Source organism: Centruroides vittatus, unplaced genomic scaffold (genome assembly GCF_030686945.1).
Source record: "Centruroides vittatus isolate TY-2023 unplaced genomic scaffold, ASM3068694v2 contig_17, whole genome shotgun sequence".
Classification (NCBI taxonomy): Eukaryota; Metazoa; Arthropoda; class Arachnida; order Scorpiones; family Buthidae; genus Centruroides; species Centruroides vittatus.
In genome coordinates, this window is record NW_027121033.1 from 47,997 (window position 1) to 75,559 (window position 27,563).

The window sequence follows — 27,563 nt, forward strand, 5'->3', positions numbered from 1 at the left end:
TAGCCAATTATCACGGACTCTAAATTTAAAATTCTATTTCTTTTTTACAGCAAAATAAAACATTTTTCTACGCATAACAAATTATTTTTTGGGGTATACTATAGATTACTCCCTATGGAATTTCATGTGTTTGGGTATATATCTGAACTCAGGGGACCGAGACGAGTTCAATGATACCCTACTTTTGGACCGGAGACGAAAAATAAAAAAAGTTATCATACTTTTTTCCGGCGATGGCGCGATGATAGGGAGTCGCGTCGCTCTCCGCTAAGTCGGCCTCGCTATCACGATCGGGAGTCACGTGCTTGCCGTTAAAATTGCCTTTAGTAGACGTTTCCCCCCTTTTTTACTTTGTTCAAGAACTACCGTGAATCAATCACTAGTTTAGCACATGGCGGCATGTGGTGGCTCCCATACAAGAGGTCAGTCGGGCCGCCATGTTCGTTGCCATAAGTAACATTAACCAAAATGGCAATCGCGCGATGATCGGAAGTCAAGTCGCTCTCTCCGCTCTCGTATCGCATGTTTAACCCTAATGGAGATTACCGTAGTCCAACGTCATGGGTTGCAGATTTATCGCAAGATGACAGTACTAGCAACTATGGTGCCATCTTCATGAGAACATTAAAAAAGTGTGGTAAGTGAAAAAGTGTGATAACTTTTTTATTTTTCGTCTCCGGTCGAAAAATAGGGTACCGTTGAACTCGTCTCGGTCCCCTGAGTTCAAATATATAATCAAAGTCCTGAAATTCCATAGGGAGTAATCTGTAGTACACCCATTTTTTGTTGTGGTATCCTTTATAAAACACACAAATCCTAGCACTTTCAAGATTATGGATCGTCATCAGAAGTACAAACTGTTTAAATAAAATTAATTTTCCATACACTCAAAGTATATTTTAATCCTGTTCTTGTTTAATACTCCTCTTCCTCTGGATTTTGTTTTAATTTGTTCTATAGAGAGCCTCTTAAACATTTTCCATTTGCACCCCTCTTTTACCCAAAAAAATTTTATTCCTATTTTATATATGTATATAAAATAGAAATAAAATTTAAATTGCTTACTGATTTAAATTGCTAACTTGTAAAACAGGTTATTCTATAACAATTCTTTGATATACAAATTATTTTACCATTTATTAAAAACAAATACACAGTGTGAAATTTTACTGTTGTCAAATTTTCTGCAAACTTCATAGTCAGTTAAACAACTCCTTTTGGGTCGTGACTCACAGTTGAAGAAGCCTTATTCTGTAAATACACTGCCTTGTTCCTTCTAAATATTTCTATGCTCAATCTTCATTAAAAATATCCTTGTTATATGTATCACATTCCACTTACTAAATATTTTCGGGCTTTTGCTAATGCTTCATCAGTTTACTTATAAATTACTTTTGTGGTAGTCAAACCACAAAACATATTTGAACCCATGTTGAAGAACCCATAAAATATTAAATGTTGAAGACCCATAAAAGGAACGCAAGTAGGTTTCCACAACTCTGTCTTAGAATATAATGAATATAAAAATTTCTAGCTTGTGAGCACTAAGATTGGCTTTATTTTACCGCAGACTTATTATACCACTGTGGTATAATAAGTCTATATCATACCATTGTAGTATCATATATCATTTATCATATATCGTATATATCATATATCATAATATATATCATACCATTGTGGTATAATAAGTCTAGTAGTAAAGTACAGCCAATCTTAGTGCTCACAAGCTATTAAGAAGACTAGTATAATCATAGTATAAAAACTTCTATTAAAAATAAAAGTAACTTACATAAAAGTACTAATCTTGCCAATAAGAGAACAATAATACAATTACGCAAAAATTTATCCATCTTGATTGCTGTTCCCTTTCGTTGATGATCTGTACCTTTCAGAGCAACCTGCAATAGATAAAACATCAAAAAACTTCAATATGGTCATAATAAAAACACAAATATAATAGATATATAATATCAGGTTTTCCAAAAAGAATTCTATTATTTTAAACAATCATAATTATGTTAATTATCATCCGAGAATGTCAAAACATTGGAAAACCATTTAAGTTTCACATTTGCCTGTTACAATTTCTCGGTGCATGCACCTCATGTTTCACGGCACATCCAACCGATACTCAAATTCTTCCTATGCTTGCCGCAGTGTATCCTGTTGTCGACCCTCTTGCGATAGCTCTAATTCTGCATCTCCTGCAGCTAACGCATGTTGCACAATGACAAGTGATTCTGTGTTTGCAAATTGCAGAATGCAAAATGCCTTCTGTGTTATGGAGTTGCAATTTTTGTTAAGGCAGTAGATGAGACATTTGAAAGCAAACAAGAGACAAAACTCTAACAGTTACTCTATCAATTGTGTACGTGACATACGTCTCAGATAATAATTAATATAATTATGGTAATTTTAAAATGGTCAAATTCTTTTTGGAAGATCCTGTATTTTGGACTATAAAATATCTGAAATGTTGTTTATCTAGTATATCCAATGTAGATAAACTTAAAAATTACTCTTCATAAAAGTATTAAACTGAATTTTTGACTTGATTTTAATTGCTTATACTCAGAATCTCATCATTTTTAAAAACATTATTAGTTTGCTATCAGACTTTTCTACTAATAACAAAATTATTGATGAATTACTTGATTGGTTAATGCAAAATGGCACATTTAGGTTACATAAGGGTCGTAGTTACACCCATTACAGGTGAATACAAGATAACAAATGCAGATAAGGTTAAATTACGCCATCTAATTAGCCACATTACGTACGAACCAATCAGCAATGTCGACTGGCATGGTCAAGGATAAGGAACAATGCTCTAATGCATCCACAATAAATATTGGTAATCCTGATCAATTTAAATCTGAATTTATTTTGACAGCAGGCTAATGCCTTGCTAAAGTCTGAAAGCAATGATGAGGACACCTGGTTGATAGGAAAGCAAGGACAAGGAAGAAAAAAATTGTAATGTCAGTTTTCATTAATCCTGATGAAAGGCACAAAACAAACTGATAATTCTAAAATCCATAGGCAAATCTGAGATAACATACATGCTCACTTGAATAAAAAAAGATTGAATAATAAAGTTTACATTTAAAGATTGTGAAATTTTGTATGGAAGATTTCTCAACCATGTTAAGAGTGACACCAGAAACTGTATTGTGTGGAAGATTTCCCTAATTTTTTGAATCGTGTTAGAGTGAAACCTTGTTGTAGAAGGGCCATACAAGGGATACCTGTATTAAGTAAAATATTAGAGAAAACCATGTTAAATGCTTGTTTATTGTTCAAATAAACTACAAATAAGGAATTTAATATATTGAAGGTAGTTGTAGGGTAACTAAATCAACAAAGATAAAGATACTGTTTGAGGTTCATTTGTATGGCTGCTAATTTTTTCCAAATGAACAAGCAATTATTTATTGCAACGTCATCACAATGCCAGACTGCAATTTTTAATTTATTTAATTTAAAACATATGCTCTCAACCTCAAATTAGTAGTGTCTTGCCCCTGTACATCATACTTTTCCTGTTAGCAATAGAGCTGTGCCAATCATCTATCTAACTTCTTTGAGGAGAAAATTTTTGAATTGAAATAACATAACTTCTGGTTCACATTGAGAGTTTGTATATAGTTAATCGAAGTCTCCTGCCTCTAAGCATTCCATATCTGGTCTCGGCTTTCATCTATCTAACTCTGTTCTTGAAATTAAGGAGTCCTGATGGGCAGCCCCATCAGGACCCCTCTCCCTTGGGCATAACACCATTGAATTGGAACAAGGAATTATAACATAGTAGATGCACCAATTCTATTATCTGTTGGTGCATAGTGCTATCATTAACAATGTTGAAAAGTACATCTCTGATGACGCAAAATACTGGTGGGAGTCTAATAGACGAGTACAGTGGCTTAAAGTCTAAAACCGTTATGAAGGCAGGATGTGCTGATATTTCCTTGAGGAGGGATATTTAATTACTTTAACGCCTTAATTAAGAGGGCCTACACACACTCATCTTCTCAGATAGCTCTCCGAGCCAAGCTGAGGCATATTGAACGTATAGCCAAAGAACATGGTTATCCTGCCATCACACGTAAATTGATCCACAGATGGCACTGTTGCCAAGAACTAGACCCAACCCAGGCACCCAACAAAGTTCCACCCAGTATCATCCCAGTTACCTACAATCTGTACCTTAAATCACTATACTCTGCAATAACTAAGAAAAAGAATATTCGCATAGCTTATAGAAGATGTGCTACAATATTTGACATTTTACAGAATGGAAAGGACACCCCCAACAAATAACGACTCCCGGGTGAGTACACCATCCCACTCGTGGACCATAGATGGAACAGAAGCCTAGTCTATGTAGGATTCACCAAGTGCTCCTTAGAAGTGAGAATGAAAGAGCACACAGTGGATATTCTACATGTGAGGACCACCTCTGCTCTAGCCATCTATGCCTCAAACCCAAGTGTAGAACCAATGTTCAATCAAGCGAAGGTGATCAACACTACGCCACATGTACAGTACACCATCTTAGATGGCTAGAGGCTATTTACATCTGCATGGCTACACTCAAAGATGGTAACTGCATTAGCCATAAGGATGAAATTATTCCGTCAACAGCCTGGCAGGCACTTGTAGACAAGAACTTATGATAATCTACAGCAATTGAAGGGGCGCATGCCTGAATGACATTATCAATTTCCATGCAATAGAGTTCTAACTGGTGTTCCAATTGAATTTAATTTGAATTGCATTCATTCAGGAGTTATTAGTTACCTGAAGAAGAACCTGGGAGTTCGAAAATGTTTGTAACAGTCTGTTTATTAAAAAACGCACACTGGTAACAAGCTTAAATTAAATACAGTAAAATTCAGTACTACATTATGGAAATAGCATAAAGAAAAAATATAGTAGCTGTACTCTATGAAACCGAATTTAGCATTCTGACAGTTAAAAGAGCGATAGACAATTGACTTTTTACTGTATTTACACTTATTTACATTATACAACATTAATTTCAACATATATTTGCCAATTAAACTCATTAACTTCTTATTTTTTTGAATAAATAAATTCAAGTTTACAAACAACAATAATTTAACCTTGGTATGGTGCCAAAAACAATTCTATTAATTAGAATGAACTTCAATATTGTCTCATTTTAATTAATTCTCTCTGCAGCCTATGTTATTAATATACATTTCTGTTACTGCTCGTTACGGAAGCCAAATCCCATTAATCTTAATAACATCCTTTCACTTCCTCAATCTTCCATTTTAGTCTATACGGATGACATGTCATTAAGTTATTAAATAACTGTCCTAAAACTACAAAAAATGATATAAATACTCTTAATACTATTCAGAGCATCCTAAATTCAAACTTTCTAAAGTAATTAAGCCTCATCCCATAATCAGTAAGTCTCACTGTAATGCTTGTAATGAGACTTATTTATTCAGTACAATCTAATCAGTTGCTATTAATAACAAAGTCCAAGATATTTGACAACATTTTCAAAATATCTCAAATTCTCTATCAACAGAACAATAGTGTAATAGTTTGACATTGATTATAATGACAAGAATTATTAATTGCATTTAATGATCCTCATCATACACTTGTTTTGGAGATATCATACCATACAGACACATGCAATGACTCCTTGAAAATAAAGAAAATAACGATGTGTCACACAACAAAACAAGCATTAATATTTAACAGAACTTCTAAAAATAATTTATTTAATTGATTATCATCATCTCTTATTTATAAATGTATATTAAAATATATATATATACAGGGTGTATCAGAATGACGTTTTAAAAATTTGGGGGATTGTAGAAGATGAAATTTTGAACATTTTGATATAAGGAACCCATAACCAGAAATGTGATATAAAGTTTCTATAGCACTTTGCACTTTGCGGTCGGTATGCTGAATAAAACTGCAGAATACAGTATTTATGACAAGTTTTATTGACAAAACAGTAGAGTACAATCAAACTGTACATTGAATCAGTGGCTGCACTACTTTAGAGTAAATGTTCAATGTGACGACCACTAACTTTGTTACATATGTGCAATGACGAACCATGTTTTGTCCAACTCTCTGTAAGATGCCACGCTCCCCTCTGATGGTATTAAATGCTGTAAAGATACACGCTGTAAGTTCATGAACTGTTCCTACAGAAGTTGTGTACACAAGGGACTTTACATAACCCCAGAGGAAGAAGTCAAGAACAATAACATGATGTCAATGGATGGAAGGGTAGCTACCAAAGTGAAGGGCAGTCAAGCACTTCCTACTGCAGTAGAAACTTTATATCACATTTCTGGCTATGGGTTCCTTATATCAAAACATTCAAAATTTCATCTTCTACAATCCCCCAAATTTTTAAAATGTCATTCTGATACATCCTGTATATATATTACTTAATGCTTAGTAAGAATTTGTTTCACATACAGTTCTTTTGGAGATTAAAACAAAAGCTTTCACTTAAGCTTTCGAGAATGTCTTCAAAAACAAAAGTGAGTTGGAAAACCTGAAAATATTAGGATTTAGAAGGAATTTTACATTTTGATCTAGCCAAACACAAGTATAAATGAATTATTTTAATAAATTCATCATTTTCCTGTTTAATTTTAACAGTCTTTTGATGTATATACTAAACAAGCTATTCTGAGGACAAGATAGAGTATCTGTCGAAGACTAACCAGTTATAAACCGAACCTTCTTAGATACCTAGTACTAAGTTATGTGAATAGCAGGGTAAATGTGTTCATAGTGTACAAATTCATTCAGGAAGTGCACTGTGTGATGCTTTCTCTACATGTTTATGCTGCTATTCACATAACTCAAAACTAGGTTTTGATAGTTTTGAGTTATGTGAGTAGCAAGGGATCACATCGCCAGCTGTGACACAAATTTGCAATTTATTTTGTATATATGAATAATTTATATAAATGTTTGATGATTTTATTTAAAAAATATAAATTTAAATTCTTTCTTTTAATTAAAAACTTTCTTACTCATATTTTCTATTATATGAATTAAATCAATTCTATTTGAGGTTATGCATTACATTATACAGTGCTTTGTTCATATGTAATGCTGGAACATGTAACTTATCTTAACCTTGCAGGATTACTGCTTTATAAACAGTTTAAATCATAAAGTTATAGTTAATAATAAAATCTGAAAAACATAAAATATACATCTGTATAATTCCATATAAAATCCATCCAGTGGCATGTATGATATTCACAAAGAATATTCACCTTTTGTCAAACATAAAAAAAAAAATCTTTCCAGCCATCTTGATATCATATTCTATCTGGTCTTGTATAGGGATCCATATATTTGATAGGAAATCTGCATCTTTGTAATTGATGCACTGTCCCCTCTTTGAAGCCTTGAAAATCTCAACAAAATCAAGTTCGTTGAGTGTGATGGCTGGTGTGCACAATCTCTGCCTCGTCAAACTTAACTTCCACTCTGGACTCTACTACATAAGCAGCTAAGCAACTTATTCTTGTATATGGCATAACAATATCCTTTTAACCTGCCAGCTAACGACTGGTGGACCCTATAAACTCTAACTTATGACCAAATCTATTGTCTATGATAGTAATCTGGTAGACATCCAGGGCTCAGCAGGAACTCATATTATTGTTATTGTTCTGGAGGAATTTATATACAAAAGGGTAATACACAAGAGTAATTCTTAAGTCTCTTGCAATTTTGTTATAAACAACTCCAAAATTAACATTATAATCAATGGTTATACAATGTAGTGCTTTTTGGTTGGGTCGTTTGCATCTACCTACCACACGAGGCTTGTATATGTATGTACAGAAGTTGCAGCACTCAATACACAACTGCTTATTATGTAGATGCATTGCCAGTTACATTACCTGCTTCAGGCCAATCTTTTCTTCCAGAATATCCTAAAAATTTATTTATTTATTTATAATTATTATATTTAACAAGACATGGCAGCCTGCCTTCTGCCAAACTGCTTAGTAATTTTTTAGTCCTAAAAGCATGATAACAGAATCCAGTCATTCATTTGATATTTGAAGTAATTATCAAGTTAAGTTGTATTTATTATATATTATTGTTACCATTAAATTTATTCTTATACATTTAGAATTGAAATACAAACACAAAAATACAAAACTGAGATAAAATTCACAAAGAAAAATAGCTTAAATACAAACTAAATATTTTTATATTCTTTCTTTTATATTATTTCTCTATAACAATTCTTGTTTCTAGTTTTAAGTTAATAACTAACACTTTTAGATCGCTTCCAATTCATTTTCTAAAAAATAATCTACTTTCTAAGTTAGAACACACTTCCAAGGATGAATTGCAAGTTTACGTAGTTAAAGTTATTAAATAAAAAATAGCTTGGCTTTCCTGGCACTCAAATAATAGGTTAAGGACATTGTTAGAAGGTCCGATAATTTTCAGTTATACTACAATATAAAATTTAATTAATAACAAAATTTTAAAAGAAGTAATTTTGTTGCATTATGATAAAGTTCTCCATTTGAAAAATCTTTGTTTAAAAAAAAAATGCCATTCCATTAGTGCTGCAGCAGAGAATGAAATACAAGCATAAGAAACACAACAACTGTGATAAAAATATATAAATAGAACTTGAAATTAACAAAATATGTAAAAGTTCACGTCACACCTTTCACCATGTGACGGCATACCAGTTGCAGAACACTGCATTAGACCACTATGAGCCCATTCAACTTAATATTCTAAATACATTTAGAAGTTATCATCAATAATCTATTTACAATTTTTTGAAAATTCAAAATATAACTTAACCAATTCTGATGTGAGTGCTAAAACTTGTTTGTATATTTGATAAATATTTAATAATTCCTGATAAGACTAATATATAAATGGAACCAATTATGTCTACACTTTCTTACATCATCTCTTCATAAAATAGTTCTGTATTACCAGTGTTACACAGTTACTAAACAATTTATTTTGCTGATTGACACAGTAATGTAATAATGTATCTATCAACATTACCCAATTCAAATTACAAAAAATTTTGGAAGAATTAACAAAAAATTATATGATCAAATAAAGCCACTATGTTTTAATCATATAGAAAACCACATTCAAATCTCAGTTTTTTTTTTATAAGGAGGAGTTTCAAACTGGGCCAGAGACCTCTTTCTACTCAGAGCACTAAGATGTCAAAGTTCTACCTATTTACATCCCTCTTCTCTCTTCTTTAACCATTGAGTCATGTATGACTATTGGTGACTTCATAGACGAGTTTCCTCCAGCGAGTTCTGTGTAGTGTCCAATCTTTCAGGTATTTGAGTTCCAGGCTGGTATCTGCTTTGATATTATCCATCCACCTGGTATGTTGCCTTCCCCTTTTCCTATGTCCCTCTACCATTCCCAGCATGGTCTGTTTTTCCAGGGAGTCAGCACAAATGGTGTGACCAAAGAATTTTAACCTCAAGCGTGCAATCATTGCCTCCAAGGAGATTTGCTGTCAAATTTTCTCTAGGACTACTTTATTAGTTGTTCTATCTGTCCACAGGATTCTGAGGATCCATCACCAATCCCTACCAGGATTCAAATCTGGGACCTTTGGATTAGAAGTCCAATGTGTACTAAAAGGACATTCTCAAATTATAGTAATAATCTAAGTTATAGTTCAATAGTTAATCCAGCCATATCATTTGATTACGTCTGTAACAGAGTTTATAACCTTTGGAAAAAGAAAGTGTGGTAAGGTTTGGAGAAAAACACTGGCTATCAGAAAATAATAATTGACATATGTATTTATTGATCACATCATTGGACAACCCTTACAACATACAAATTTAATTTATTTTTGCTCCTGCATGTCAAACAGAATGATGTCACCACAGTCACCTATAGGGCCTCGACTAGAAACTGCTTGCTGACAAAATAGCCCCACAAGAATGTAGAATGCAGTCAACATTGCCAACTTAGTGCTTTTTCCTAGACTTAGTGCTATTTTAAAATGTTGACAGTGTGGATGTGTTAAATTAGTACCATTTAGATTAATTTAAAACAAATTTAGTGCTTTATAAAATTTGACCATTTTAACATTAAAAAAATGCCAGCAACATGAAAGTAATGCAATGCAAAGTATGAAAACTGCTGTCAGCCAGCATTAAATGCCAACGGTTGGCAACTTTGATATCAGTTTCAAATATTAAAAAAAATTTAATTAGATAAATTAAATCTTGACAATTGACAGACAACACAATTAATAATCCTTCCTAACTAGGTTATTCTAATTGATAACAATAAATGAAGCGTGCAATGCCATAAGGTTGTAAATGCCATTTTTCTCAAAATACGTTTTATTGAAGAAATGAATTTTAAATGCAATGTTTTTTCCTACAAAAAAATATTGTGGTGATTGTGGTGCTCTAAGTGGCTATATTTTGAAGATGAATTTATGTGCAAGCCATAACGTTTTAAGTGCCAAAGTGCAAGCCACGTGACTTTTGGCACGTAAAATGTTACGATTTACATTTACATCATTTTGTTATTCCAATTTGTAACGCAGTGAGTTTTTTACGCAGAACCGGATAACCGAATCCCAGTTTATTAACAGTTAACCTGTATCACCTTATTATTTGATATTTCAAAATGGTATTCGGACTTCCATTAATCTTTCAAATTTGAAGTTTTTAAATACATTTTAACTTATATTACACTAAATTAATACCTTATTGTTTATATTTTCCTTTATTTATCATAATTATATTACAATTGATAAAGATTACAGCCCAGTTCAAGTACCAAAACTGTGGGCCCAACATTGTTGAAGCCAGGAAGCAGTCACTAATAGATTATTGCCAGTTTTTAATGTTAAAATTGATATTAAATTTGTAAATTGTGTTTAATAATTTAAATGTAAGTTTTTGGTATTCAAAACCGTTTTTCAGCTGTAGAAACATTAATTTTATGATTGCAATTGTTTTTGGCATTTACAACTTTATGCACTTGCACAATTTTGGCATTTACAACGTTATGGCTCTAACTCTGTTTTTAAACTTTTTTTGTTTCCTTACCATTATACTTAGGTGTTTGAAATTAAACCCAATGTTTTATTCCAAAGTGTAAATTGTTAAAATAATTTTTATAGCTTTTAATTAAAGTTTGTTCATTACAAAAAGTGTTTTTTCTCTCTCCTGAAAAGTTTGTTTTTTGGCATTTACAACATTATGGCATTGCATGCTTCAAATATCTATAACATAAACTTGGCCATTTATCTGATTTCTCATTTCATAAGATATAACTGTGCTACTTACAGTTAGATGCTTATAATGAAAACTAGTAAACATCTTCCAATGCCAAAACCCACCATAAGTTGTTTAATTGCAAAGAGGCAATGAACTCCTTTTTTATGTACACAACATAATATTAATTTTTCTATAATGACAATTAATTAATTGAAATCTGACACCAATAAACTAACGTTGCATAATTCGTAGACTGGTTTATCACTAATGGCATAGAAAAAACTGATAAAAGACGATTCTTCTAAATAAAAGCTATTGAATAACTTTCATAAACATTAAATTTACTACAATTTTTTTAATCCAAATCATTAAACTTATATATCTCAAGTTAAAGCATATTTATTGTCTTTGAAGAGTATTTTATTTATTACAATGATATTTACAATACATTTATATTAAAGGACGTCAGATATATGTATTAAATTTAGCAAGATATATTTAAAAAGCTGTACAATTATTTTTTATAATATAAGATTGATACTGTATACCACTAAAATGTTTAGAGGTGTAATGTTAAATTAACTGACTTTTAACTGCTCAAGTAGTGTCATTATAAAATACAATTGTAAATGTCTTTAGGATAAAATAAAGTTTTAATAGATTTACAAAAAAAAAATGTCAAAAAATAATAAATTCAATTCAAACCAAGAGGTCAAGGTTTACATGTGGCACTAACATTGTAACAATTTCTCTATTTTTAAGTGCATTCAATATAACTTTTATGTCAGAACAGTGAAAAGAACGGTGTTTGAGCTATTCTTTTTACTCCTCTAAAGCTAGCCCCATGCATTCAGTATTTGCCAATTGCCAAATGATCACATATTCGTTCCCTTTTACTGAACAAATATACCAACAAGGGGTGGAAAACTGTAAATTCTGTATGTCAATCATGAGTAAATCATTAATGCTACTCGGTATTGGCCAAATGTTTGAGTAAATATCAAATGTGTGGAGCTGGCTTTATGTAAAATCTATGTCAAACACACTTGAAAATGGAGGAATCTGAAAACATTTATGCAACAGGTGATCTTTTATTTGAAAGCAACTATTTTGATTTTCTGTAAATCTATGAGATCTTTTCCTAAAAAACTGTTTAGAAGACAGTGTATATTCATTTATCATCATTTTATGAACTTTAATGCCTGTTTATACACAAAAATTTTTGGTATAAAACAAAAGAGAAACGTTTACTGGAATATAAATCAAACGTACTACACCTTTAATACATCCAGTAGGAAGTCTTTAATAGCTTAAAAACGTTTTTGGCTGCGTTAATCAGCCTTCATCAGTTAAACAAATACCAAAAACAAACGAAATTTGAAAATACAAAAAACGGTTCTAGCGACCTTTGCTAGACAACAGTGCCCTGGGATAAGGCCTCCATCGTAAGAGCCACGCGGTCCAGGCAGGCTATCAAATACTTAGAAAAAATGGAAATACATAAAGCGCAGTTATCTACGCTTTGCATCAACCACCAAGATGCAGATGGCCTATCATCTGCCTGGAAGTCACTTGTCGAATAACATTACGTTTTGACACGGGAAAGGGAGTTTAGACCCGTCAATGCGCAGACGCGGTTTTTTGTAAATTTTGAATGCCTTTTTTTGTATTTTCGAATTTCGTTCGTTTTTGGTATTCGTTTAACTGACGAAGGCTGATTAACGCAGCCAAAAACGTTTTTAAGCTATTAAAGACTTCCTACTGGATGTATTAAAGGTGTAGTACGTTTGATTTTTGGTATATTCGTATAAGTAAAATTCTTTTTATAAGATCCTAATGCCAGAGGGATTTTGAAAGCAGTTTCACATATTTAAATAAAGAATCTACGAAGAAAGATTAACTTCACTTACATTTAACTACATTTCTATCATAAAAGGAATATCAAGCCCTTTCCATATCATGATTATACAAATAAATGCAAACTATTTTGTTATATGTATTCTAATTATACAGTATGTACTATATTTTAAAAATATTTTAGCAAAACTTAAATTACATACATCCTTTTGATTTACTGAAAAACAAAATATAAAATTTTTATATGGCAATGAGCAAAATGACTCACCAAGATGACAATGAAGCCATTAAATCATCCACATTCCTGCTACTTTTAAGCTACTTTCTCGCCAAAATATGCAATAAAGTTAAAATAAAAATACAGTTTATGTCGGCTGACATTTGCAATAGAAATTATTCTTGTATTCTAAATTACTTTACTTTTAGCATGTTTAATTTATTACAAAGAATAAAATAAAAACTTAAAAAAATAGATTTCATTCTATAATTTTACAGGAGAATTGCTCTTGAGACGAAATCATGAATTAAACTCAAGAGGTTGTCATGAATTAGATTTGCATCATTAGCATATATTATTTTATTACCTAGCATACTGGCAGTTATGGAGTTTGTTAATAATTCTAAGTAAAATGAACAAGACCCTTTGGTAGCCTACAAAGTTCACTGCTGACCCACATATAAAAAACATTGTTTACTGATTTAAAAGATAAGCAATTATTTGTTGTCTTCTTGTCCAAATTAGAAGTTCATATATAGTTAATTGGAGCCTCTGCCCCTAAGCTTTTGTATCTGCTCTCAATATTCATCTATCTAGCTATGTTCTTGAGATTAAGAAAACACACACACAGGGAATTTGAAAATTGCAGCCCAATAACAAATTACTTTTATAGTTTAAAAAAAAAAAAAAACAAATATACAAGGGGCACTCAAAAAGTTCCTGGAATTTATCTACAGTTAGAAAATGCAATATAAGATAAGGTAATGCATTAATAACTCCTCAAAAAACACCGGACTACATGTAAATCTTCCAGTCAAAACCTAATAACCGGTGCAAACCAATTATATTTTCATGGCAAACGTTTTCGGACACTTCACTGTGACCTTCCTTAAGCCTTCTTGTCTTCTTAAATGATTTACTTAAACGATTTTCGAACAATCAAACTCTTATTTCCGTTACGCACGTGCCAACCGAACAAATCGTAAAATCGAACAAGTCTAATTCAAACCGTTGAAATAACTTCCGTAAAACTTCCAAATTAATAAAGCTTTAATCAAATAACTAATCCTATGCTAATTAAGACTGCACCACCATTCCTCTAAAAACAATCCTGCCATCATTTCTATGTCGATGCCCTACGTTTCCAAATTTATCAATTTCACCAAAGCGCTTCTCCATTACTTCTTTAACACTTCCCATTCATTCATTTATTCCGTCTCGTCTTTTTGCAGTAGGGCCTGCCAAGCCATCGAAAACCTCATTTTGTCCTTCGCATTTATTGGCCTTGACCACTGGAAGGCCTTACAAATTTCTATTTGTTCTAACCATCTAATTTGCTCAGTATAATCAGGAAGCATTACGGAAGGAAATCGAATATTTGAATGAAGTGGCAAAAGAGCACGGCTACAGCAGATTGGTACCACAACTAGAAAAGAATTATGTAGATGCTAGCGGTCCGAATCCACCTAATAATGGGAATAATGAGAAGAATATCGTACCAATTTCGTACAACCCAGTCTTGGCACCTTTATATATATGTGAGATCTGGAATTCCAGCAGAGTCACTTTTTGTAATAATTCGTTTTAGGAATTTTCCCTTCATATAAACATCCTGTCTAGAAACAGTCTCGGACGAGCAAATATGCATCCCCGGCCGTATAACTGTCAACAATCCTTTGTTCTTCAACTAGATCAGATCATCTTGCACCCTTAGTTTATAGTTAACGTTCGAACTCGTCATATATTTTTAGTCCCGGGAGCACCTATGACCCCGATCACCATCCACCCACGATCACGTAACCAATTTTCCCAGCCAAAGGCTATAAAAGACACTCCTTTCCCCCCCTCAGGGGAGTCTCTTACCATCTGCCGGACAAACACCGTCGCTCGTCGTCACCGACTCAGACCTATTGTCCGAATGTCTCCGCGCTCAGTCACAACTATATAAAACTGTGCCTATTTCGGATACTAATCTCCACATCAAAGATATCAAGTGCTAACCGTCAGGAAACGAACTAATGAGGTATGAACGGAAACTGTAAGCTCTCTCTCGACCCCTACGCGACATAGGAAAGTTAGTCAGATTTTGTATTGGTGTCCTTTGTTAAATATTAATAAACCTCGTTATAATTTTAATCAAATTAAATATTGTTATAATTGTTAAATGGTCTCCTCTTTGTCTCGAATATCGCTTCGCCTTATCGTCGACCCCATCCGTCTCACCTCCTACCCACTCGCGTAACGCGTAACGCTCAGAAACGAAACAGCCATCCTTGACAAGTGAGTCGGAAACGGGAGATACGACATCCTCCTACCTCCCCCCGATCGCACATATAGAAGGATTGCGAAAAGGCAAGGGTTCGACATAGCATACAGGAGATGCCCATCTATGATGCAACTACTACGGAATGATAAGGACAGACCGAATAGGGGCAAACTTCCGGGGGTATACGCTATCCCACTAGCCGATAATCGATTCAACAGAAAGTTGGTATACATCGGATCCACCAAAAGGGCTATGGAGGTTAGAGTGAGGGAGCACCAGAAGGACATTGCGAATGGGAGAACTACCACCTCCTTGACGGTTTTTGCATCCGATCTGGAAATCATCCCAGACTTTAACGCTGCGAAACTGTTGGCCAGCACTATTCATACTGAGCAAATTAGATGGTTAGAACAAATAGAAATTTGTAAGGCCTTCCAGTGGTCAAGGCCAATAAATGCGAAGGACAAAATGAGGTTTTCGATGGCTTGGCAGGCCCTACTGCAAAAAGACGAGACGGAATAAATGAATGAATGGGAAGTGTTAAAGAAGTAATGGAGAAGCGCTTTGGTGAAATTGATAAATTTGGAAACGTAGGGCATCGACATAGAAATGATGGCAGGATTGTTTTTAGAGGAATGGTGGTGCAGTCTTAATTAGCATAGGATTAGTTATTTGATTAAAGCTTTATTAATTTGGAAGTTTTACGGAAGTTATTTCAACGGTTTGAATTAGACTTGTTCGATTTTACGATTTGTTCGGTTGGCACGTGCGTAACGGAAATAAGAGTTTGATTGTTCGAAAATCGTTTAAGTAAATCATTTAAGAAGACAAGAAGGCTTAAGGAAGGTCACAGTGAAGTGTCCGAAAACGTTTGCCATGAAAATATAATTGGTTTGCACCGGTTATTAGGTTTTGACTGGAAGAAGGTTTTGACATTATTGTGGTAGGAAGCTCAGCATGTCTATTTAATGTGTGATAATGCTTGTGCAAGTCTAAACTTGTGCAAGCCCAACAAAGACGCTACAGTAACGACTGTAGTGTCTTTGTTGGGCATAACTCCTTATTATTCGGCACAATGTCCCAGTTCAAGCAGTATTAAAAACATCAAGTGCATGTGCAAATTGAGGAAAACTGTTGCAGAGTTGTGCGATGCAGTATGGAGGAAGCAGCCCAACAAGTGGCATAAACAGTGGATTTCCATCATGATAACCAAGATTGTGCAGTAGATTTTTTCAGTATAATGCAAGTCTTTTAAATTCTGCCCCTTAAATGTTTTTATGCCACCCCCTTAATGGTGCCACCTGATACGGCCACCTCTCTGCATCATAGCACGGCACGGCCCTGATGATAATGCACCAAGTCACACATCGCTTATGCAGCAATTCCTCGCCAACCGAGTCACCTAACTCTCCAGATCTCGTTCCCAGTGACTTTTGGCTGTTTCCTACTCTCAAAATGGACCTCAAAGAAATGTGTTTCACAAGCAGGGAGGACATCATATTGAATTCAATGGCCCAACTCTTGAAGGTTCTAAAAGAAGCATTCCACACCTGCTTTCAACAGTAGCAGGATCAATGGAACAAGTATGTTTGTGCGGGAGGGGCCTACTTTGAAGGTGATTAGGTCTGCATTGCCATATCTCATGCCACTACAGTGCAGGATCACAATTCCAGGAACTTTTTGACTGCCCTTGTATGTGAAAGTATATACAAATAAATATTTAGCTTTGTCTACCTACTTTTCTTTTACCAAATTTACCAGTACATTTACTAATGCAATCTCTACTTCTGATTGAAGTGAAAGATAAGAGAGTAATTAAATAAAGTAATAAAAGTTATATACATCTTCAAAGAAAATATAGTATAAAACTTTGAAGCAAGATAACGACACCATATTAAAATCCATCGAATATAAATCCAAATCTTTATTATGGAGTATAAAAAAATTAGAAAATGAAAATAGTGACTAGTATGGACAACTCCATATTAAGATTTAAAATTGTGTGTGGTATCATCTGTTATGAGATGTTATTAAAAAATAACTTTTTGCTATTAAATTATTATAAAAAAGCAAACATGACTCAATTTTAAAGGTAGAGATGAGTTTTTTTAGAAGACCATAACTGCCAATAATGAGGAAAATTTTCATTAAGCCTGACCCCACTCGAGACATGACACACAACCCCCTTTATCTTTCCACCTCTTGACTTTTTACCACCAAAACTTAATAGCACCAATGCCCATTATATACAAGTTATAATGACAGATTTTGTTTCTTTATCTTTACTCCATCCTGAGATATTAAATGAAACAGATACCAACACACACATTTGAAAATTCCTCCCCTTTATACTTTTTTGGATTCAGGGTCTAAGAATATCAAGATTTGCAAAGAATTCAAAGGGTCAAACGTGATGCTATTCCAATACTTTCTTGTTATATAGGCCTACATAACAGCCAAGAAAGTAAAACCCTATAAAAAAAATGATAAAGAAAGGAACTCACAAAGTCTTATTAGAATAGATCAACAGTCTTTTTTGATAATCCTCAAAGCTGTATACAAATCAATCTTAATTTTTGATTAATCATTTGATATGTCATTACAATGATATTTCTGTAGATAAATTTGTCATAAATATCAGAAAAAAATCTATCAATACTTGTCAGTCTATGTCTGGAAAAAATTATACAGACTGAATATAGGCAAAATATTATTAGAAGAATAGATAAAAAGGAATTATTAATGCAGACTGATTTAAAATTTTGAAAAGACATTCTAAACTTTAAATCAATAATAAATACAAATTCTAAATAATGGAGACAGAGTCAATGTCGAACGGGTTCTAGAGTTGATTGTGTTGTTCTTATTCATGTAGAGAACTAACATGCACTAAAATCAAGTCAACTTATAAACAGAAATTTATCAGCTTTCAAGATACATATTTAAGTAGTAGTGTGTAATAATATCAATTAAACTGTATATTGATATACAAAAAATGGGATGAAGCAAATGTATACGTGTCTTTTATGAATGAACTATGAAAGGAGATAAATGTGTGCAGCATGTAAAGGATTTTCCATACTTGTTTAGATGCTTTTACTAACTTAAGACAGTGGAAAAGCTATCAGACAACTTCATAATTGCAATTTAAAACAGCAAAATATAGAAAACAGAAATATAAGACAGAAAACTGATAAATGGAAGCAGAATAAAGTTGATTGCATAAAACAATAAATAATCGTTACCATTTTAATTATTTCTCATTAAATGTCTCTAACAAACTATTCAATTAAAACAGCAAACTCAACCATAAAAATCAATATATCTTGTATATTAAATACCTGAGTCTAGAATTTTAAATCATCTGAGTTAAAAATAAATAATGCATCATATTTTACATCATAATAATAAAGCACTTTTTATAAAATATTAATATAATTGGCAATTCACTATACTTTGATAGCTTAAAATGAATACTACTTGGGTATTGTGTAATTCTAAAACATGAGGAATAATCTATCATTTGCTACAATCACATAAAAATTCTGAATTCTTATGCATCATTCACACACATTCTTGAGTTAATACTATAATTAACCTTTTAACATTTTCAAAAATTTCATTTTTTGTTACAAAAATGTGCACCATTTACCAAACGTCACATTTGATTTACATATAAGGAAATTTAATAAAAAAAACACCCTTACTTTATATAATTTTTTATTCAAAGTTTTTAAGTTTTCAAACAGACAGTATCATCCAAAATTTGATAATGACCCAGAATGGCTTTGATTTATCATTTTTCAGCTTGTGATAACACAAGCAGACATAAATAAACATGTCACCAATATCAAAATTTTGTAAATATTATTTGAATTGATGACCCGATTTGTGGGAGATAAATATCACGTCGACAGAAATGTCATGTTAAACCTGCAAGAAGATCAGATATAATATCAATTTGTTATTTTGTAATGCAGTTTATATGTTGAAATTTTATGAATTTATCTTGTTTATATTTCAATTTAGATTTTATAATAATTTGCATTTGTTGTTTACATAATTTTCAGTCCTTGTATATATTCATTTCTTAACATATATATATATATAAGAATGAAAGCAGATAAATGTAAAATATGCAAATTATACAAGAGTTTATGAATTCATTTGCATAATTGCTTTTCAATGTAAATAATTACCAAATAATTCAGATCTAGTACCAGATTCTTTAATCGCACAGACTGATAAAACAAAATTTGGAACATATCAATGTTCCAAATAATTGTTCAGGATTTGAATCTTAGAAAAGCACAAACATATTCATCTGCTACATAATTTAGGATTTCTTTTGACTCCTTATTTTAAAATAAAAACACCAGTCAATTAAAAAAGTCCAAAAGTTCAGAATCTACAGTGAAGAGAAAGCCACTATCTAATTTAGCACTTGTTTAGCCGAGGGATTGCTTCAGGGTTCAGTTAATAAGTTGATGGAAGATGACTTGATGCTATCATTTTTAATTACTATAATTATGTTAATTATTACCTGAGAAGTATGCAACATACACCAATCAATAGAGTAAATGCAAGAGTTTCACCTACCATCTGCCTATAAACATCTTTTGTCTGTTGCCTCCAGGAAGTGCTGTAAACAAAAATGGCAACTCCATAACAGAGAAAGCATTTTGCATTCCGCAGTTCACAAAGTCAGAATCGGTCATCATTACGCAACATGAGTTTTGCAGACAATTTTAAAGTGATCCACCATATAAGGAAACATTCCTGTTGCCCAATGACAACTGATCCTAAGTTTGTGGACAGCAAAACACAAAATGCTTTGTCTGTTATGATGCTTAAAGACCCAAATTATCCAATAGACTCATTTCATTAATTTAATCAATTAAGCAACTAAAACTAAAGTGTTTTGTTAGACTAAACATGTACTCAATTTCTAACGAAAACACAATTGCTTTAATGAAGGAAAATAGACTAAAATGCAAAGACAAAGTGCTTTTGAATGTTCATTGTCAGGGGCACGTTCATAAAAACTGTTGTTACAAAAACTATTAGAATATTTCAAACAGAAAAAGGAAAAACAACAGAATATGATTAACTTTAAAATTTTAAAATAGTAGGATAAAAAATCAAAAAATAAAAACAGAAGTGCAAATCACATCTTACTTTGCAGTATAAAAGTATTCATGAGTAATTTGCAGCCCTACAATCTGAACAGAACCTCCAAAACAATTAACTGAAGAAAGATGTTGTATTTATGACCATTATAAATTTGACTACAAGTCATCTTTGCTGGACAATGCTTCCATAGTGCCATGTGGAATTCACAGAATCCCTTTATTTTAATCCTTTCTGTCCGAGTTTCGGTCAATCACTTCTCTTTTCCAAAACTTAGCACTCACATATTTAAATTATTTCTTATTTCTACAGATCAATGTGACTAGCAAAATATAAAACTATACTTTGTTGCTAGCTATATTTCGGTTGCTCATTCACCAGCCCGGCCATACCTTAAACACTGAGCTAATCCGACAATAAGAAGAGAAAGAAGTCAACTAGAGAACAATCATCATCATCTCGCAAAACAAGAATAAATAATAATATTAAAAATTTAATTCTAAATCAATTTCTTTCAATAATGTTAACAAGAAAAATAAAAAAAAAGGAAAATTAAGAAATTTTATAATAATTACTATCAATCTTTTAAAATAAAACTGGTATGATAACATATTAAATGTGGAAATTATAGCAAGGATTTTATAAAATAAAAAAGACAATGATTATAAGCAAGTAGAATATTTAAACTTCTATATTTTCTAATTAACTATCTATCTAATTAGTCTTATAAAATTGTAATTAATTATATAAAAACTTTAAATTTAATTCTATTTCCTAAACTTCTATGCAATCTGGTAATAAATTATTTAAATAATAAATAAGTTGATATATTTAATGGTCAATAAAAAATTACAATATTTTTTTTAATACTTATTTTTAGTTTGATATATTAGATCTAAATTTACTTTCTATAATAAAATGCCAATGTATCTAATTTAACCATTCACTCATTCTTTACCATGACATTTAAACCAATAATGTAAAAAATTCTAGAACGAATTCCAAGTTGAAGTCTGTTAGCTGCTATATGTCACATGTCAATGTATCAATGGTGCAAAACACATTGCAGATGCAACTGGATAAAAGATAATAGGCAGTTTACGGATTTACAGGCTATGTAGACAACAATAATATAAAGTATAGGAAGATTTTATTCAGTCAATTAACTAAAAATTATAGTAAAATTTTTGTAGGTTGCTTCCTAATGATCATATCTTCATAGTTTTGTTGATAACTTGTGTGTTTGCAATGAAAAGTTTGCATTATTGATTGCAACAGATTTACTATGTGAATAAATAATAACCTTTATAAGCATATAAACTAGAAATTGGCATAATTTAGGCATGCGTATTTAATATTTAAAAAAATAAATTTGAGAATGTGTTTGTGTAGATTGTTGCATGAACTTCATAGATTTAAATTCATGTTGTTGAAAGATCAATAATCCAAATGTAAACAAAATGAAGAAGCTTAACGAATTGTAATTAGAGAATTTTATAAACAGAAGGAAAAACAAGAGGAGCTTTGTAGTTAAGAACTTTGTGGATATGGAGAATGATAAGAATAGTCTATAACATCATAGAAAGACTGGAAAATGATACGGCTGTTGCTATATGTCTATCGAGTAAGCAAAAGAGATTTAAAATAATAGCTAGTGAAAGAGAATGATTAGAAAGAGAGGCACTTGGAGAAGTTAGACAATCACTAAGAAAATTTGGAAGAAAGTTCAGAATGTCTCATCAGTATGTTAAAAATATACTGGTCAAGCAAAATGTTGTCACTTTCTGTCATTCACGACACCAGTGACAGTCCAAAATAATTTTCACTTATGGAGACAACCTTTTAGTTAAGGCTGCAATTTTTTTTGTAAAGGCACAGTCTCAAATAAAAAGTTATCTCTAAGTAAAAATTCTTTTGGCTGTCACTAGTGTTGTGAATGATGGAAAATGTCAATATTTTTGTAGCTTCAATATATTTATATATTTTATATTTTACTGTAATTACCATCAGTCAAGTTTTTAATTTTAATCCAAATGTTATCCTTTGAAAGCAAAAGTCAGTCCCCAAAAAAACAAGTCAGCTGGTAAAGAATTCTGTTGCAAAAATTGCACAAGAAAGATTTTCCAAAGTTTCAAATGAAATGGACATTATTACAAATGACAAGTTTGAGAGAAATAACTGTGCTGTGTTTTGAGAAAAATAACTACATGCACTATCATAAGGATAGGGTTGAGTTGATCCACAGATAAAATTTAAATGCCATACAAAATTTCCTCAAAAAGTATTGGTTTGGTTAGCAATCAGTCCAAAATAAAGATCTTGAGCATTCGTAGCACACTCTTGCCTCTGCATCGACAAATAACTGTACATAAAGGAATGTATTAAGAACAGGCTGATCCCATTCCTCAAGAAATGGCCTATACATCATCCAGCTTAATGTTGCAGCTGTGCTTTAAGCAACAAATTCAGTTTCTGTGCTATAAAAACCTGGAGTCCATTACATCTGCTTAGCAAAGAGTATATAAAGGTTACAATATGCAAATTTGAATATTACTTGAAATAAAACTGAACAGTTATAATTACCATCATAATAAATATAATATAGTATAAATAAATAAACTTTCATCTCAAATATAACAGAAGTATGTTCAACAATTCTCATTAAGAATGTAAAAAAAATCTATTCTATCTGTATATAATATACAATAAAAAAAAAAAAGAATATATGAAGTGTAGGTCCTATCAATTATTATGAGAAACTTAAAAATAAATTACATTAATTCAGTTGAAGTGATTATTGATAAGTATTGTAAAGACAATTCTATTACATAAGCATAATTTCTTTCCTTCATGTAAGAAATTGTAAGCATTATGTTGGTTCCTATTCTTAAGTTATGTAAGATGATGATCATCTATCCCTTTCTATGCTAATTACAATAAGGAAATATTGCAGAGTCTATTGTATCTGCTTTATCAATTTGATATAACAATTCATATTGACAACTCTGATAAAAAAAAAAAAAATTACTACTATAAACCGAATATTATCATCACATAAAAATTAAATTTTTTAATGCAAATATGTGAATATGTATAACAATTTTGTTAGGCATATTAACATGTACAGTATAGTACAGTACATTATTATAACACTACTTTATATATCTTTGAGTATGTTAAAAACGATAACTTACATAAGTAGAAACTTGATCTGCCTCTCATGTAAGCAATCTTACATTTTTCTTTCACCCCTTCTTTAGGGAATATTCAAGAATTATAGTATCAAGTATATTCAAGTATTATGTAAGCATCTCAAGGAGAGCCCCAAATGCATATATAATACTCAAATATCCCCTATGTCAGATATGCTAATCATTACAATCAATTGAACAGGGATGAAACCAAATGTAACATGATGTGAATCTCCAACAAGTATATATATTTTATTTTTAATGTGTTCTATTTATAGAACACTGCAATTGAAAGTAGTTGTTACAAGACGATGTACTTTAAGTACTTTCCAAAAGGGTATAATTCTCTATAGAGTAAATAAAATAAAGTATGTATTGCAAACTTTAAAGAAGTAATTTCTAATAGAAAATACTTATTAATCAACTCATAAATTAAAGATAATAAATTTATGCAGAAGCAATTAAAAAATACATGATAATTAGCACTAGCAAAATGTGTTGATCAACTAAAACACCTATGCAGTATATAAAACAGATATTTCAAAAAATACAGAAGTATTTTTAGTTTCAATAGTGGTGGAAATTAAGGACAGCATTAATGTCCTTTGTTTTTTTATATGTATCACAGAAAACTGGTTCGAGTGAGTAAGAATAATGTAAAGATCTTTCGACTTTATTTCACTACATCCAGTGAATGAACATATAATTACAAAATATTTAGGATAAGGTTATAAAAATATGGAATGACAATAATTTTATATACATTAACGGTGAAAATACTTTAGCAATTTTTTATTTGGTTTAATTAGTGCAATTTATTATTGAAACTGCAGATATCCTTTTAAAAAAAAATGCATATTAAATATCCAAAAAGGAATTTTAAAAATCCACATTTTAATGATAAAGAATAGTACCATAACAAATGGGATCTTTATGATAAAAAGGCATAGAAAAAACTTTTGTTTACATTATTAAATAAGTAGAAAATAGGAAAATGAATTTAAAAAAAGCCAAAACATATTTATTTTTATTGTAAGTTGTTAGCCATCCCTTTTTTATTTTCACTGACAATTTTGTCAGTAAAAATAAAAAAAAAAGAATGACTAAAATTTTTATTGCTCTTTCCTGATGTTATTTTATGTCTGGTAATTAAAATAAAAATTCAAAATAAAGCATAAAATTATTTTATTTTTATGCATTTGCAGCAGACACACACACACACACACACACACACACACACACAAAACAAAAGTGCAATTTCCTGCACAGGATAACTCAGTGTTTTTCAACTTTTTTCATTGAGTGGCACCCGATCGAAAAATAAAAAATCGTGACGCCCTTGACCAGCAGCGGATCTAGAATCTGAATAAGGGGGGCTTAATAGGGGCAGATGAATATTTTATGGAAACAAATATGCACAACGCTGGGGTGGGGTCCGGGAAGGGACTCGCTCCCCGGGAAGAAAAATTCTAAAAATTGACAGTTTTAAGTAGCATTTTAATGCAAAAAAAGCATTTCTACGTGTTCAAAATCAAAATTTAAATCCATTGAATTTTGTCGAAATACCTACATGTAAAATAATAGTCTCGCTATTGTTTTTTAAAACTAGTTTTATTATCGGCCCTAAACTTTGTGACACCCCACTTGAAAAACACTGGGATAACTCATAATCACCTCCTAACTTTAATATCTTCATCAATACACATAAACAGTTCATCCCAAAAGGATCTTTATGTTAGTGAAAAGTGTTTAGCTTTTCCAATAATTAATTTAAATAACAGCCAGATCCTTTATCGAAATTAATTAATTATTAAGTAATTTTGGCCAGAGGCAGGCAATTAAGCCACCATCTTGTGTTAAATTTAATTTAGAATATGTTGAAAGGAAAGATCGGCATGGAGCAAGATTTGAAACTGCAACTGTTGTTTACCATGCAGATGTGTTTGCTCTCTGGCTGTACCAAGTCCTCTGTCTGATCTTCACTTCCAGATTAATTAATTAATTAATTTAGAAATAAGCATATTGGTCAATCATAGTACCAATGGGGCAACTCAGTGTTCACAGCCCTCAACAGCCTCAGCCAACTCAGGTCTTTACCCTGGAATGGTATACATATAACAACAAAAGTAACTAACTTGATAACTAATTTAAATATAAAACAAACAGCTGACTTTTTAGTTAGATAACCTAAGGGTAATTAATTATATTTCATAAAGTAACAGAATCGCTGGAAAACACCCTGTAAAAATGTATTTATTCTTTTAAATAAAATGTTACTTGATTAGCATATTATATAAACTTGGTAAGTTTATAAAATATTCTCTAGAATTCTAATCAAGTAACATGCCAACCAAGGCATGTTACTTGAAATCAAGGCAGTAAAGATGTCAGCCTGAAATTCTGAGAGACCAAAATTTGAATCTGGATAGGATCCTTGTAAGTTCTTATAGGTTTGTTTTTGATCCCATCTCACATTAATCAGTAGCTCCATTGCAGCCTGGCAATACAATAGACTGCAACAAATAAACTGCTGTATATTTTAAATTTACTTAATTTTTAATTAATCAGGTAATTAATTTATTTTGTATTGCTTAAGGAAATTAAGAACACCACCCCCCATAGATAGCTTGTAAATAATTACCGATAATTATTTTACTTTATGATTTAAAAAGTTAAATATAGAATAATAATAAATTTGTATTATTTTGAATTTTTATAATAAAGTGATTACACAAATCATTTAACTCTCTCTATTACTGATTACTCAGCATTAATGTTGCACAATGCAAACTCATTCAAGTGAGATCATTCACTGAATGAATTCATATTGTATAATATTCTTAATGCATCTGTCCTATATGAATAATCTAAAAGCATTGCAGAGTGAGGATGTGATAATATATAATACAGTCTTAATTTTTATTATTATTTGACAAATGGCACCTGGCACACGACTTTTATAACCAAATCAAGTTTCCACCAATTCCAAGGCAAAAATCAGACCCTATTATACAAGCATACTATTCCGATAGGGAGACTTACAATAGATTAGTTTGACGTAGTAAGAATACGACATGGACAATCTGAAAATGGGAGAATGTTTAACAGGAAACTGACTCTCATTTACACATTAGACATGCAAAAAGAACCCGAAAATACCATTTGGCTAGCCAGTTTGCAAGACCCAAACCCACAACCTAGTATCGGCATTCGATACTTTTTACTCACTCAACCGCTGCGGACACGACTTACAATACTTTGTTTTATTAAGTTACAGCAATGTAACACTTGGGCGATCAGCCTAAGGAGGGATGCCTTCTGGGAGTTCTTTCTAAGGCAGATCACCCCTATTCAGGCGTTACAGATGAGGAGAAAACCCAAAAAACTCCACATGTCCAGCCCATCCTGGCAAGGTACAAACCCACAACCGAACTCCCAGATTTCGGGGAATGGAACCACTCAGCCACTGGTGGGCCACGACTTACAATAGACTCGATTACAACGGTCGCGGGACAGAAACAAAACTCCAACTGAAACTATCCATTTTTTAATTACGATAGTTCAAATACAGTAGAGCATCGATTATCCAACTCAATTGGGGAATGGGG

At 31.8% G+C, this 27,563-nt stretch overlaps 1 protein-coding gene across 1 annotated transcript in view; it reads right to left on the reverse strand.

Moving 5' to 3' along the window:
* Positions 1–27,563, reverse strand: part of LOC136969057 (low-density lipoprotein receptor class A domain-containing protein 3-like) — a 38,822-nt gene that overhangs the window by 10,330 nt on the left and 929 nt on the right. The window contains exon 2 of the mRNA XM_067263139.1: positions 1,793–1,901. Within this exon, the coding sequence (XP_067119240.1) occupies positions 1,793–1,853 (61 nt within the window). The 5' untranslated portion in view covers positions 1,854–1,901. The remainder of the gene's footprint in view (positions 1–1,792; positions 1,902–27,563) is intronic.